Raw genomic sequence first — 16,080 nt, 5'->3', positions numbered from 1 at the left:
AGAATACTTTCCTTATAATATTTTACATTTACCTTGACGCCAGTCTCGATGAAAACGATTGGAGAGCGCACATCTGGGGTTACAGTGGCCCAAACAATTGCCTGTGGCGGGTGCTGCCTCCTGGTGGCCAATCGATAACTCAAATTCTCGTATGAACAGTCGGTCAAATAAACCATATCGTTTGTGGAGTTCACGAATTGCTCAATTTGAAAAATTTTCTCGTCAGAAAACACAATGTTCGGAAATTGACCGCTTTCGGCCAAGCGAAGCAACTAATTCGCTCTCTCAAGTCTGACTTGCTGCTGCTTTGGTGTGAGATCATGCTCCTTTTGGATATTGTAAAGCTTGACTTTGAGATCATTTTTCAGTATGCAGCGAATGCTGCGGTCAGATATTTTCAGTTCTTTCGCCATTTGATTGGCACTTCGTCGGGGATTTCGCTCAAGTCGCTTCTTCACTTGTTGAACCATTTCACGTGACGTTGCAGTCTTTTGATGACCACCTCCATGACGTTTCGCGACGCTACCAGTATCATTGTAACGAGTAATGGTGCGATAAACAAAAACTTTATTTACATGAAGGTGCTCCAGCTCACGAACAATCGCTGGTTGTGATTTTCCAGCCAAATATAATGCAATTACACTATTGCGTTTGAAATCCTGATTTTCTTTTTTCGCGTTAACTCTTGGCAAAATGCTTCCGCGCGCTTATAAGCAATACTCTGGACTGACATTTAGCCATCAAACAGACTGCCCGTGCATTAGCTGCGCGAGCGATCTGAAGCTGGTTACACTTCGAGTGTCGGACCCTGAACTTCATATACTTCCTCTAATTCGGGACTTCCATTAGAGTAGGAAGATTTTTTGACTCCAGGATTTATCGTTCACCAGCAATGTAGTATTTTTCCTCAAAGTGATTGGCACATACGAGTATTTTCCCTGAATATGAGAGTTTTGTGTGTCATGCTTACATCCACATTTTTTGTGAATATCTCCTTTGGAGACCACGTATGTGAATATAAGGAAACGTTATTTCCGCTTACGGCTTACATGCCTTTTCTTTATAATTGATTTTTGTTTAAAACTATTCATATTTACAGCATAACTTTTTATTTATTTTTTATATGCACACTCGTGATTTAATCGTGGTCGGTCTATACGACTAACTTACTTCGACCTTACAGGTCCGATGTGATACCACTGCACGACACGGGAACTTCATTTATTTATTTTCATGATTGTTCTTATGAAGCGCAAGATTGGACGCCGGACAGTTCCGTAAGAGAATTGAAAAAGTATCTACCTAGAAAACCTGGCCAATTGCAGAGAAAGTGATCAACTGTTCCTTCCTCATCTCTACAACTTCTACGATATTCATGAGAGAAAACTCCTAGTCTCAAGGAATGCCTACCAAATAGCCAATGGCCGGTGCCACGACCTTCGAGATATCCTATCTTGAAAAGCTAAGCAGTTCCTCTATCTTTATCTTATTTATTTCCGGCCACAGTAGCCCAACTGTTACGCATAGCCATTCCTCTCGCGATAACCTATTGGTCATAGGTAAAGTAGTTTGAAAATTTTTGACACTATAAGATTGTTGATGTCTCTAACACGTGTGTTTGAATACACCATAACCCTGATTATACGTACTTTGCACAACTTCGCATAAAGTTTAAATTATCAGATAAAAGTATGTTGAATGTATCATATTCTGCATATGTCTGATTACCCGAAAATTAGCGCAACTTACGAAAAATGTATACATTCAAAAATTTAAAATTTATTTAAAATAAAAACGAAAGCAATTACAAAAAAATTTCCACTTGCTTTTTTCAACGGATGAAAATGTTTTATTTTTTAATATAAAAAACTTTTGGGTTAATTAAGAAAAGAAACGTAAACACGTTTTTTTTAACTAGAAATATGATGAAATTATAAAAGTGAAGTAATAATAGCGGTAGGAAATATTTGACACAGCCTTTATGGAAGAATTTAGATAGCTTTTCTAAAAGGGATAAACGACAAAAATGATTATTAAAGTGGCAATAACTTGATATTTTTAGTAAATATTATATATGATTAAAAATTGCCGCTTGACTTGACAATTATAAGGCCTAAAATAATGTTCAAGCTTATTGTTCTAGCTCTTGCCACACACAGCACACTGTCGCGCAACTCACAATTTATAATTTATATGAAAAAATTAAAAAATGCGGATTGTAAAGGGCTAAGAATTGACATTCCAGTCGCAGTTCAAAAGAGAAAATTTTCGAATATGTCTTGCTTAAGGGTGCATGCCAGTATCTAACACACTTTATTATTACAATTCGGTTGTACCTTACTCAACTTTTTCTATTTAATAATTTATTATCTAATAAATGCATTAAAAAATAAAAAAAAAAAAAATAATTGGCGCGTACACTTCTGTTAGGTGTTTGGCCGAGCTCCTCCTCCTATTTGTGGTGTGCGTCTTGATGTTTTTCCTCAAATGGAGGGACCTACAGTTTCAAGCCGACTCCGAACGCCAGATATTTTTATGAGGAGCTTTTTCATGGCAGAAATACACTCGGAGGTTTGCCATTGCCTGCTGAGGGGCGACCGCTATTAGAAAAATGTTTTTATTAATTCTGCTTTCACCGAGATTCGAACCAACGACCTCTCAGTGAATTCCGAATGGTAATCACGCACCAACCCATTCGGCTACGGCGTTTAGACATTCTAAAAATATGTGCTCGTCATTGGAAATATTCAGTATCAATTTGAAAATTATTGCCCTTTAACAACAGGTTGAAATCATAAGTGAGCGGAAGAAAATATGCCTAAGTGCCTTTAGTTTGATTTCTTTCTTTCTTTTTTTTTTTGAAGAAAATGAATCACGCAAAAATTTATTGTTTTCAAAATTTTAGGTATGTACAATTTATTTCAATTTTGAAATTATGTTACTCATAACGTTGAATTTCCCCGTTCGTCGGTATGTATGTATATATGAATGTTCATAATAAATATTGCCCAAGTCTTATCAAAATTTAATTTTGTTTGCATTCTTCGCAAGTTATCGTATAATTTGAATTTAAAGTTTTAACTATAATCTACATGTTCGCCGACCGAAAATAAATATAATACATATGCACAATTTTTTATATGATCCTATTGAAAATGTGTAGCATTCAAGCGAAATATTAATACACTCAATGGCGGATAATATGAATTTATTAAGTATAACGAATTTTTAAATGCATTTAACTATTTAAATCTTCATTTAATTCAAATTAACTACTGCAAACGCTCATGTTGTTACTCAAACGAACATTCAAGTGCGTACCTATGTATGTAAGGTATAGTATGTAGGTAAGTATGCACATGTGCACATTTGTAAGTATGTAGATACTTTTATAATTCAACTGCTTTGAACTGGCTATTTTTAGTATGACAACCAAATTAAGCGTTTAAAGAATATTTTATCGCAAAGTTGCCAGTGAAAATCAAGAGCCGTCATGATTCAAGCAATTTAACTAGGGGAAACGGTATCAAAAGCAGACGTGATTTGCATGGACTTTTAAACAAAAAAAGGTCTAAAAAGAAATCTTGAGCCTTATTAATAGATGAAGCTAATGATTATTGCTATAGTTGTATTTTTGTAATTTTTTCATACATATTGTATGTTTATAAGAGTCATACGATTTTATATAAAAAAACAGCAGGAAGGCCAAGTTCGGTCCGCGAGTATTTTAGTATAATTTAATATGGAATAGCTGTTAATTTTTGAAATCAAACAAACGCATAGACAATGAGAGTTATGGATGGGCGGATGGAAATTTAGTCTTAGCATTTAATAAACGGGCATGGGTTTTATCCAATCGCAAAAATATTTGCGTCGGATCTAAATGAGGTTGGGAGCAACACGTGTACCAAGTTTGGAGCTTTATTTTTTTTTTTTAATTTTAATCTATATTTTTTTGGGGTCAAGATTGATATCAAATATCAGTAAGTTTATAAAGATATCACTTTTTTCTTTTTCTAAAACTACTGTTATGCGCGCACAGCGGACGGACTGACAGACATGTAGTAATCGACTCCTCTTATCGCTCTGAACTTTTTGGTTATATATGTATGTGCACATCTATCGTGGTTCCCTTATGCTGTTACAATCATTCGGTCAAAAAAGTACCGGAAATTGTTCAATAAAACGGAACATAATTATTTAATCATCAAAATTTATTTTGTCGCCTTCAAAATAGGCTCCATTCGAAGCAATACACATGTGCCAACGTTTAGTCCAGCCATCAAAAAATACCTTTTAAACACGTTTTTGAAGGGATCTTCTTCAGCTCCTTCTCCTTAAGAGCCTTTATCAATTCAAAGTGGCGTCCGCGGAGTGGCAATTTAAGGTTTGGGAAAAGGAAAAAGTCACAGGGGGCTAAATCCGGTGAATACGGTGCTTGTTCCATGATATTTGTCGGTTTTTTGGTCAAAGAAGTGTTCACAATATGAACCTTTTGAGAGTTTTCTTTCCACAAATCGGGCCGTTTCTTACTCACATTCTCTCTCAAACGTCGCATAACTTCCAAATAATACTCTTTATTTACCATTTGGAACGAATTCCGAGTGCACAACACCATGATAATCAAAGAAACCGGGTAGCACTATCACTTTTGACCGACTTTGACGTGATTTTTTGTGTTTCGGCTCATATGGATAGCTCATTCAGCCGCATGTTGACTGGTTTGCATTTGAAACTCATACCATATACCTATGGCTCATCACCTGTTATGATGCGCTGGATAAACGTTAGGTCCGAATTCACTTGCCCAAGCATGTCTTTGCAAGAAATTCAACTCTCTTGGAACGATCCAAGCAGCCACGCGGCTCATGCCCAATTGATGATGTAAAGTGTTGCGAATTGATTCGTGAGACACACTAAAGTGACGAGCTACATCCCTCAATGATGGGCGACCAGATCGGAGCAAACTTGCATGACTTCTCGGCCTCTGCAAAAGCCTTATACCATTCGTAGACCCGTGTTTTTGATGAAGCACACTCACCATAGGCTTCCTGCAACATTTTCAACGATTCGGCACACGAAATCCCGTTCAAACACACAAAATTTAAGGCAAATTCTTTGTTTGATATTTTTATATATAGTGAAAATCCAGAGAATACCTGCGATTGACTGATATAATTAAATGCCAACAACAAGATAATTGACATATTACACTCAAACTCTGCGACAATATAGAGGACAGTTGTACCAATATTCCAGTAAAAGAAATTTAGATATATGTGTAACGCGCGCTTTATTATGAACGATTCCCGATATTTTTTGACAGAATATACAACCGGTATGTGAACCAATTTATAATACCCATGAGCACAACCGTGCGCGACATCATCAGTATCGCTCCCTAGCATTCGAATATATATATACATATATATGTACATATATGCATATGTATGTACTTCAAAGAATGTATGTGGGTGGAACAACCTGGGTGATGGTCATAGCGATAAGCCTTCACTTGTCGATAAATGTGTGCAAGCTAAGTGTTCACTAAGCTTAGCCGATCCTCAGTACTAGCTACATCTATAGGTAATATCGTGCAGTTGGCATGAATCACCAATATTTACTCTTATCAGGTACTCACACATATTAAATGTAGCAAATATATTTCTTAAAAAAAATTAAATAAAAAGAGTAACAATTCTGAAATATGTATTGTAGTTCAACTTACAGTGATGACCACGTCCTTGATGGCGTTCCGATTGCGTATTACCATGCCGCCTAGTGGTTTTTTGATATAAATTTTCGGCATTTTAGATTTTTCCTAACAACCAATCGGTGACCGAAACGAGGATTAACTAGTTTCTGCTTGTCGTGTCAAAGGGAACAATGGAACAAACATACAAGCAAGTGTCTTAGTTTAAAATATTTTCTCTGTGGATTGTCGGAACCCGGCAGCTGCGCCAGAGTTGGCGTTTTTCGCCGCTTGTGTTTGCAATGGACTGGCGACAGTGTTTAATGCAAAGCCCTTTGTTTTAATTCGAGCTATTTCACACGTTATGTACAAGTTAAATAAATACAACTAGTGGCAATGAACGACAGATCCACATGTCGCGGCGCGAGAGTTAGCCCACTACAATTATGTACTTTGATATAAGTTTTACCAAAAATGCATAGCGCAAGCAACTAATAGACGACTGAAAACAACACACAATTCTTTGCCGAATGCAATAAAGAACACATCGTCGCGGAGTTAAGGCTAGAACATTAGTTACGTTAATAATTTGCAGCGAACAAGTAATTGAATTTATGAATTTACATTTTTTGCACTTGCGAAAACGCTACGCACATAAACCTTCTCCTTTTTAGCTCTAATTTCTTCTTATATTGACTATATTAGTTTTACTTCCTTGTATATTTATTTAAAAGGAAATTGTCGAGACGGACTAAAAGAAAAACACACTCAGAACAAAATACCTGGTTGCCATATTTTAAGTCCAATTTGACTTTTAATAATCTGTAAACTGACATTTCTATCAAAATATATATCGCAGGGTGACTCATGGGTGTAAATTTTCTGATTTTTTACAGCTGGATGAAAAAATATATTTCTGTTGTAAAAACGTGTTCAATGTATAGTTCAAGCCTTAACTCTCCTTGTGTCAACTCAAGAATCATCGATTAAAGGACTTCAACATTCGTCACAGAATTTTTTTAAATGATGTAACAATTGCCTAAACAAGAAAAGGATCGGCGTTGTAGGAAAAAATCGCTCGTGAATAACAATAAAAATAAAAGACAGTTCGAAAATAAAATGAATGTAAATATTATATTATTATACCATTAGCTTATTTTGTTGAATTCACTGAGAGCAGGATAGTGGTACGTGGGTGTCGCCACGCGGATGTATAACCGCTTCCAGTTTAAAATTAAGTGAATGCAACCTCTTCAATGGCGAAAATATTTTTGAAAAATAACAGTTGTGGTTATATTGAATCAAGGTCTTTTTATCAAAACAAGTTGGTTTTTGAATTGGTTTAAAGGGCAGGCTTATTTACGCAAGTAAAACATTTTTCACCTTGTACTGTGTGCAACAATTGGGGTATTCACAGTTCGGTCCAAATTGTGTCTGAAAATATAGGCGTCTACATTTCATCTTTGTATATACTAGCCAAAAAAGCGTTAAATATATGCAATATGCAAAAAAATTACATATTATAAACATAAGTTTTACAAGAAAATCCGTAAAATTTATCGAAATATTATTGGGTCTTCAAAACCGTGGGCGTGTGAATGCAAATTCAGCATCGATGTTTTTATGAGCGATGTTACATCTCCAGCTAGGTCGTTACATTTAATTTGCTGTCTTTTGTTTTTTATTTAGATCTTAAATAATTTTTTATATATGGCAACACCATGCTTTAAGGCTCTTTCTCTGGACAAATTTTGATTGCTGTGAGAGTCGGCAAACTTTCTCTCTTCGTGTTTTGTGCAACAATTGCTCGATGTTTGCCAAACAAAGCTTCAGCATAAATACGGCCTAATATGTTCTAAACGATTTCGATGACTAAATGGTATTATATTCATTTTCGGGATATTACGGTTCTAAAAATATTATACCAGAACCAGATATTTCAATTAAGGGGTTATACGCAGTTATGAAGCAAATAAAAGACGGGTTGTCAAGGATTTATCCTGAAGAAACTTCAGAATATTTTAATTTGAAAACTTTTGGCGGTTATAAAAGCATCCTTCAAGAACGTAACAAAATTTTTTATTTATGAAAATGTTGATTATAGAGCGCGCTGCAGGCGATTTCTGGAACCTCCTTTAAAAAAAGACGATTTACGGTATACATCGTAACTCAGGATTGGATTTCTGAAATCAAAAAACCAAACAAATTTTGTTAATATATTAGATTATCTAGTAATTAATCGTTCGGCTAATCAAAATAGTGAATTTTCACAAAATGGCAGCTTTTAAAAGAAATTATTTCGATTTTTACGTTAAAATTTGGCCGTAAATTGATTATAAAATGGAAAATAAGTATCAGATTTACAAAAGGAACGATTAATTACTAGAAAATGTATCTTTAAAGATTGAGTTAAAACGGTTGACCGATCAAACAAGCCGTTTTCGAGATATCATGTACACCGACTTGAAAAATGCCGTTTTGAAAAAAACACGTTTAAAGTTTCAATACCTACCTTAAAACGTGCCGAGGCATCTCTACATATTTAGGTATAACTCCGAAAGTATTGCTTAGATCTACTTCAAATTTCGTGCGTATACTTTTGAATATACAGTGCACTCGCGGTAACTCGAATAGCCGCTAAGTCGAACGACGTGCTAACTCGAACACATTTTTTTCCCTATTGACTAGTTTGTAACTCGAACAATATTAAAGCGCTATAACTCGAACAAAAAAACAAATTTATTTGTACACACATTCTTTTCAAACATGTACATTTTGTACATACATACATATGTAATAGTATATGTATATAAATTATATGTATACTAGTGTATTGTCCATATGAATATTTCGGCGTTAATATCCCGTTAGTTTTCTGGGAACAACATCTTGCATTGACCAAATTGCTTTAAATTTGACATTTGTAGTATATCAGTGCACGTCAGTAATGGATCGTAAAAGGTTGAAGTGTTTAACATTAAAAGAGAGGGCTGAAGTCCTTAACAAAATTAAACGTGGATGTAGTGTTACTTCTCTAGCGAAGGAATATGGGGTAGCCAAGTCCACCATAAGTCTTATAAAAAAGAAAGACAAGGCAATTTTAAAAGCAGTAAACAACACGTTTTTGGGTCCTGGGAAGAGGAGAACTTTAAAAGCTTCTGAGTTTCCTAAAATGAAAGCCGCTTTATACAAATGGTTTCTGTCCCAAAGAAAAAAGAATTACCCAATAAGTGGACTCATCTTGAAAGAACATAACATGGAAAACATAATTTACAGCTCGAATTTACGCTTTATGATGTTAACAAATGGAATGATGGTGCCGAATTTACCGACACAGAAGTAATAATTGAAACTAGTGATTCTGAGTCTGAGTTTAACAACACAACTGAGACATGTGAGCGGATATCATCTGAGGAGGCAGTTAGCTCTATCAATAAGGTAATTCAGTGGGCCACAACTGAACAAGTAAGCCCCGCAAAGGTTAACACTCTTCAATTGCTGCGTGAAAAAGTCATATTCAACATTGCTGCAGGCAAGAAAAGACAAACACACATTACAACTTTCTTTTCGGCCTAACTTTTCTGTTAAAGCTGACTTTTTTTGTGTAACTGACACAAAGACTGCCAAATATTTGATGAAAAATATTGAAACGAATTAATTATTTTAAACATATTCATGTTCATATCCATATGTAAATAAATAAATAAATTTAATTGAAAAAAATCGATATGGATGACTGTTTTTTTAACATAGCACACTCAATTGATAAGTCGAACAAATTCGATAAATCGAACAGCGCCTGTTTTAATTAGTTCGAGTTATCGCGAGTGCACTGTATGTAAATTACAAAAATGCAATAAAAAAAATCGATTTTTTTGAAAGTCATAACTGCGTATAACCCCTTAAGTAAATGTTAGATACTTTAAAATGGCTTAATATAAAAGAAACATTTGAACTAAATAACCTTATCTCAGTTTACAAAATCACTACATATTATAAAACAAAGTCGCTTTTTCTGTCCCTATGTCCCCTTATACGCTTAAATCTTTAAAACTACGCAACGGATTTTGATGCGGTTTTTTTTAAAGATAGATTGATTGAAGAGGAAGGTTTATATCTATATAATGTGAAGAAATATATAAAGGGGGCGTGGCAATCGGTCAAAATGTGGCAAAAAAACATAATTTTTTTGTTTTCATGGGCATAAATCATAAACGAATGAACCAATTAAAATGAAACTTTCTTGAAGTTTAACTTTGAATAATTTACTTTCGTTCTGCATCAAAAAAAATAATTGATTTATTTGTTATTTAACCAAAATTGTTTAAACAAAAGCAGCTCTTTTTCCAAAAAAAGCTGTTTGTGTGTGTGTTCGTTGTCAACCGAATGAAGCAACAGGCGTTAAGCGATAATCTCACCACACCTCATTAATGTTGAATTACATCGTATGGTGACGTATGTATGTATGTATTTACGAATCGCTCGCATTATTTCATTTCGGACATATGTACATACATATGTATCTATGTATGTACTGAATTCCATGTAATTATATGTACATACAATTTTATAGCGAAATAAAAAGCTATTTTCACGTTCTATATTAGTAAATCGCACTTAATTAAAATACTGTTTTTGAACAGTTTTTATTGATTCGGAGCGCGTTTAGTTTGCTATCGATTCCATACAATAACATTTTTTGTCATTTACTTTTTACGACAACTAATAGCTTATTTTCGAAGCGATTTCAACAAATAGGTACAACATTAATCCTTATCCAATTAAATACCTTAAATACAATACATTGTTGTTTTCATATAGATCTACATATGTATATGGCTCTTTACAGCATATAATTAAAAACAATATTTTTCAAGATATTTCATCAGTAATTAGTAATTGAGATCTACCGGAAAAATTGCGTTAGCTGTTGCGTCATCCGGCATTGCCGCTACTCTTTTGGAAAGAGGCCGAACCACACACTCTACAATGAAGCACCCGCTGAAAATCGCCACCGATGATGATAACAGCGTCTGTAGTGTTTCTAGACAGAGCAATACAGGAAAATTGATGCGTGACTGCTCATTAATAGTCTGGGACGAAGCTACCATGTCAAACAAGACGTCTGTGGAAGCACTGGATAGGACAATGCGCGATTTGCGCAACAAAAATGCACCTATGGGTGGATGTACAATTCTGTTCTCAGGAGATTTCCGTCAAATCCTACCAGTTGTGACTCGAGGAACACGTGCTGACGAAATAAATGCTTCGCTAAAAAGATCCCACCTTTAGTCGTATGTCAATAAATTAGAGCTTAAAACTAATATGAGGATTTCGTCATCTTCACGTGAGAACAGGCTATTTCCAGAGATGCTGCTAAAAGTTGGCAATGGAGAATTAACACAAAGTGAGGGAAGGATTAACCTAGAAAACCTTTGTGTTTTGATAGACAACATCCAAGAGTTAGTCAACAATGTCTATCCAGACATTGATAACATAAGTTATAAGACAATATCTTGGTTTAAAGAAAGAGCTATTCTGTCACCAACTAACGAACAAGTAGATAAAGTAAATAACTTGATTATTTCAAAGATTGATGCGCCGACGAAAATATACTACTCGGTCGATACTGTTCTCGATTTGGAAGAAGCTGTTCAATTTCCTACAGAATTTCTAAATTCTTTGAAACCGTCTGGACTCCCTCCTCACAAAATGGAGCTGAAAATAGGTTGTGCTGTTATTTTATTAAGAAACCTAAGTCCACCTAAACTTTGCAATGGCACGCGTCTGCTGGTAAAATCACTGAAAACTTTCATAATAGAGTGCACAATACTCACAGGATGTGGTACCGGAGAAGATGTATTGATTCCCCGAATCCCTCTGATACCATCGGATCTACCATTCCAATTTAAACGCTTACAATTTCCGGTAAAGACATCTTTTCCAATGACCATTAATAAATCTTAGGGTCAAACCTTCAACGTTGCAGGCTTAGATTTGAGTGTTGACTGTTTTTCACATGGCCAACTGTATGTCGCTCTTTCAAGAGTAACCTCTAGAGAAAACATGTTTGTATTGTCTAATGACAAGAAGGCTATGAACCTTGTATATAAAGACATTCTGTAATATAGTAATTGTTGTAAAAATAAAATAAATACATATGTAAAAATGCAAAAAGTTAATATGCAAAAATGTAGGGTATGAATTTAGATATCCCAAAGATAGCAGGAAATCTTCATGCTATAAAGAAAGGAGAATTGTTTTACTCCAAATTTAACGCGTGCGGGGCACGGGCAATTATGAATAAGCCAAAACTACTGGATCGATTTTAATCATTTTTTCAGTGAGTGACATAGGGTATATATTTTATACCCGTGCGAAGCTGGGCGGGTTGCTAGTTAAAAATAAAAATGCACCAGTGTATTTAGCGGATCGGATTGAATACGTAAGATTAGTACAAAAACATGAACTATTAACTTTCATAAACCACTGCTGTAATAGTAGTAATTTTTTTCATTTCGAATTTTATTTGTTTCATTATTATCGTTTATGATATAATATATAAATTTAAATTCTACACTTACATACACAGCCTTAAAACTATTTCCAGGCATCGCCATTTTTACTATCCTCTTTTTTATTCTTCATCATCATCATCCCCTTCATCATCCTCATCCTCATCATCATCATCATCATCCTCATCATCATCATCATCATCATCGTCATCATCATCATCATCGTCATCATTATCATCATCATCATCCCCTTCTCCACTATCATCTCCTTCAACATCATCATCTTCACTATCATGATCATCAGCATCTTCTTGTTCCTCTTCACTGTCTTCTTCCTCGTCGCTCTCTTTTACAGTTGATTTTTCATCTTTTGATTTCTCCTTATCAGTTTTATTTCCAGTGCTTATACCCTTCTCAGTTTTAGCCTTTTTTGTGGGTACAACGCATTGTTTTCCGTTGGACTCATCGGCATCTTTCTGTTCTGATGCAGTATTCTCAGTTTCCATGGCAGCTCGCATATCTTTTAGTTTTTGTTTACGTTTCACGTCTGTTTTCGAGAGTTTCAACAATTTACCCTCTTTTGTCATTTCAAACTGTGTCAAAACTTCGTTAGCTTTACGTTTCAGTTTTATCAAACGCTCCTCACGTGGACCAACAACGTACGGTGTATCCTCAGGGGCTTTGGCAGCGCTGAGATAAATTGGCAATGACGATGTCCCAGCAATGCTAATTTTTAGATATAAGCCTCGTATGTTGGGAAAACCACCTGGATATATATTCTTTAATTGTTCCATCACGTACATAACATTCTCAGCTAGTTGATCTTTTGTAAACTTGTGATTACCGACTGGTATGGATATGAGATCACCTTTTTGCAATTGTTTATAAGCAGTACGACGTAGAGATTTTTCAATCTCACGCTTTAAATTTTTCTCATTACTCATGCGCACAGAATGGAAAGTAGTACGGGGTTTCTGAAACACCTATTTGAATATTATTAGAAAAATTAAAAATTCTACAGATATTTCATTAAATCGTACCTTGCCACAAAAGCCAGATGCATGCCCTACCAATCGGCCATCACATAGAAAATAGTCATAGGAGTTTCCAAATTTCCGTACCGTTTCAAAAGTATTACATTCATTTCTAAGTTTATTAAATGGTATAATCGTCAGTCCTTCAATTCCGGCCTCACGAAAAATATCCTCATAATGTTGAATTGTTGGTTCATAGTCGACTTTGGCGCCACGTTGTAAATCCGACACAATAATAGCTACATCATCATCCTTATCGACTAAAGAATGCTTCAAATTGCTTAACGTGATATGAAAAAGTAGATATTAATAAAAGTAAAAAAAAATCGATATTAATCGAATGAATAATTTAAATTTAACACTTACAGTTTTACGACGCGTTTAGGAGCATTGGGAATCTTAAAACAAGCTACATTTAAGAAGTATTGAAAATCGCTAAATATAGCAGTTTTCTTGCCAGACACTTCCTTCTCCGCCTGATTTTTGAGACCTCTCGCTATATTCTTTATGTTATCTTCGTTAACAATAGCATTGAATTTTTCTTCATCAAATGGTGGCGCTTTAAATAGGCGTTTCGGATGGGCCTTTTTGATTTTATTTAATTTATTCTCACGCCTCTTTTTTATTTGTTGCTTTCTGAATGCACGCTTAGCGGCTTTTTTCTTTTCCAACTTCGTTAAATTTGATGTTTGCTCTGCTGAATTTATTACTTCGTCTTTTTGTGCCTTAGACTTTTTGTGATGCCGTGGTTTTTTTTTAAGCACAGATTTTATGGGCTTGGGAGCAGCAGGAGACTCAGGTGGTGCTAGAACTAATGGTATTTTCTTAGCTTTTACTGCCTCTTTTTTTAAGTCTTTTGACTGTGTTTCCTTAGATTGTTTATTCGACTCTTTTTTGCTCTCCTTTCTTAACTTTTCTTTCTTTTCGTTTTTTAGAGGCACCACAATATCAGCATCTTTAGCGATAGCCTTTCCGAGAATTTCTTTTTTAGACTTCGAAACATTCTCAAAAGTTTTTGACTTATCTTTTTTACTCGTTTTGGAAATACCAGCAAGAGGCGGTGCCAGCAATTTCTTTTTCTTCTTCTCTATTATCTCCACTGGTTTGGTTAATGATTTTTGTAATTTCACCATTTTTACCATAAATTCACTGCTAAAAAATCAAAAATATTACTCCAAGTAAACACGTGCGCTTGAAAGTTCGGATAATCTGTCAAATAGTTTATATGTATATGTCAACGGTCGAGTGATGCCAGACCAAGACGAATATAAGATTCCGCTATCTTTTTGGTTTGAGTTTGACAGTCAGCTATTCCCATCGTGACATAAACGAAACAAATACCTAACAACATGTGCAAGCAAATATAAATTTACAGATTTCAAATTTAAACACTTTTGAAGGTATTAGATATTTAATAATATAGTATGGTTTATGTAATTATGATTTTAATAATGTAATATTATATTTAAAACAACACCAAACGAAAAAAGTATTTGTCTGCAGCTACTTCACTACTCTTATTTCTTACGGTAGTTTGCATGTGTTAATCAAATTTTCAAATATTTTCAGGAAAATTTATTTCTAGGTTTTAATAATATTTCAGTATACCATACTCGCATGTACATGAACATTAATGCCACACCATTCCTCTGATTTCGATGTACGAGGTATAATGTTTAGTTTGTTTGTGAGAGGCATAAATAAGACAAGTATTTTGCGTGTTCGGCGATTTTCTGCTGTCGACTCTTGGCTCTCTTGGACTCTTATATATACAATTTTCAAAAGACTTGCTTCATCACTTCACTAATTGCAGGTTGACATTTATGAATTTTTTTTATTACAAGTAAAAGTTTATTCAGTAAAAACTTGCCACTTCATCTAAAAATGAAATGTAACTTTGCCCTCTCAGTTTCCCTGTCCTTGAAAGTTTTTTGCGTACGAAATCAAGAAACAGAAAACAAGTTCATGTAACCAAATGAAATGAAATGAGGTTGTTACAACCCACATTATATGTATATGTGTACACTTTATAATGAAATCTAGCAAAGATTTTTACCACCTATGAAATTTTATTGGTTTCCCATATCCCACCACGGATTAGGCAATATTAAAACACAAATTTTTTAGTCTGTACTTATTAAACGTTTGTCCTATATTCTTACACTTTGTATGCTTATATGTACTTATTTACATATTTAAGTGTATATCCAATCTACTGCAATATGTTAAGCAGTTATAGAGTTATTGTTCAATTAAATTTCAAATATAAGTTGAAAATGTGTACAATAATTAATTACAGAAGTGGTTTTCTAAAATAGTGTTTCGCAAGGCTCTGCGAATTTACTATGTACTGTAGAATCTCTAAGTTGCCATCCTGTATATACTAGCAATGGTATGCATGTACCATATGAGAGTTAAATATTTCAATGTCATCCCAAATGTAAATGTTAGGCGTACTTGACCTTATTTAGCACAACTGGTTACACATTCTTGGAGAAGTATTGTATAAAACATGTTTGTATTCATGCTTACTTTTCTCAATGTTGATTCAACTTCACACATTCCTTGCCGATTGATATTGTTTGTTTCATACCATTTCGAGCTAAACTCCCAATCCGTAAAAAACGAGATTGCCTGTATAAAATTTATGTTTTCTGTATTATATATATGTAATTGGCGCGTGCACCCTTTCTGGGTGTTTGGCCGAACTCCTCCTATTTGTGTGTGCGTCTTGATATTGTTCCCCAAATAGAGGGACTTACAGTTTTAAGCCGACTCCGAACGGCAGATATTTTAATGAGAAGGTTTTTCATGGCAGAAATACACTCGGCGGTTTGCC

The 16,080-nt window shown here is 34.7% G+C and overlaps 2 protein-coding genes across 2 annotated transcripts in view; both read right to left on the bottom strand.

Annotated features, from left to right (window-relative positions):
* LOC128862361 (hippocampus abundant transcript 1 protein) overlaps positions 1–6,501 on the bottom strand; it is a 41,249-nt gene extending 34,748 nt beyond the window's left edge. Inside the window, exon 1 of the mRNA XM_054100936.1 lies at positions 5,729–6,501. Within this exon, the coding sequence (XP_053956911.1) occupies positions 5,729–5,809 (81 nt within the window). The 5' untranslated portion in view covers positions 5,810–6,501. The remainder of the gene's footprint in view (positions 1–5,728) is intronic.
* A 5,663-nt stretch (positions 6,502–12,164) lies between these two features.
* Positions 12,165–14,468, bottom strand: LOC128862351 (ribosomal L1 domain-containing protein CG13096). The gene is made up of 3 exons (XM_054100921.1): positions 13,608–14,468; positions 13,248–13,521; positions 12,165–13,190 (listed from the first exon to the last, which is right to left on the bottom strand). Exons 1-3 carry the CDS (start codon positions 14,381–14,383, stop codon positions 12,330–12,332), a joined length of 1,911 nt encoding a protein of 636 aa, XP_053956896.1. The 5' UTR covers positions 14,384–14,468; the 3' UTR covers positions 12,165–12,329.
* Between the last annotated feature and the right edge of the window lie 1,612 nt (positions 14,469–16,080).

The sequence above is a fragment of the Anastrepha ludens genome, chromosome 4, assembly GCF_028408465.1.
Source record: "Anastrepha ludens isolate Willacy chromosome 4, idAnaLude1.1, whole genome shotgun sequence".
Classification (NCBI taxonomy): Eukaryota; Metazoa; Arthropoda; class Insecta; order Diptera; family Tephritidae; genus Anastrepha; species Anastrepha ludens.
Note: the sequence above shows the minus strand (reverse complement) of the source record. Positions and strands in the feature narration are given on the sequence as shown.

Excerpts from the sequence above, each read along its gene's own strand:
- LOC128862351 (XM_054100921.1), bottom strand. The coding sequence starts at position 14,383 with ATGGTAAAAATGGTGAAATTACAAAAATCATTAACCAAACCAGTGGAG. Across the intron at positions 13,522-13,607 it reads CCTAAACGCGTCGTAAAACT|CAATTTGAAGCATTCTTTAG; the intron begins GTAAGTGTTAAA and ends TATCACGTTAAG. Across the intron at positions 13,191-13,247 it reads CATCTGGCTTTTGTGGCAAG|GTGTTTCAGAAACCCCGTAC; the intron begins GTACGATTTAAT and ends ATATTCAAATAG.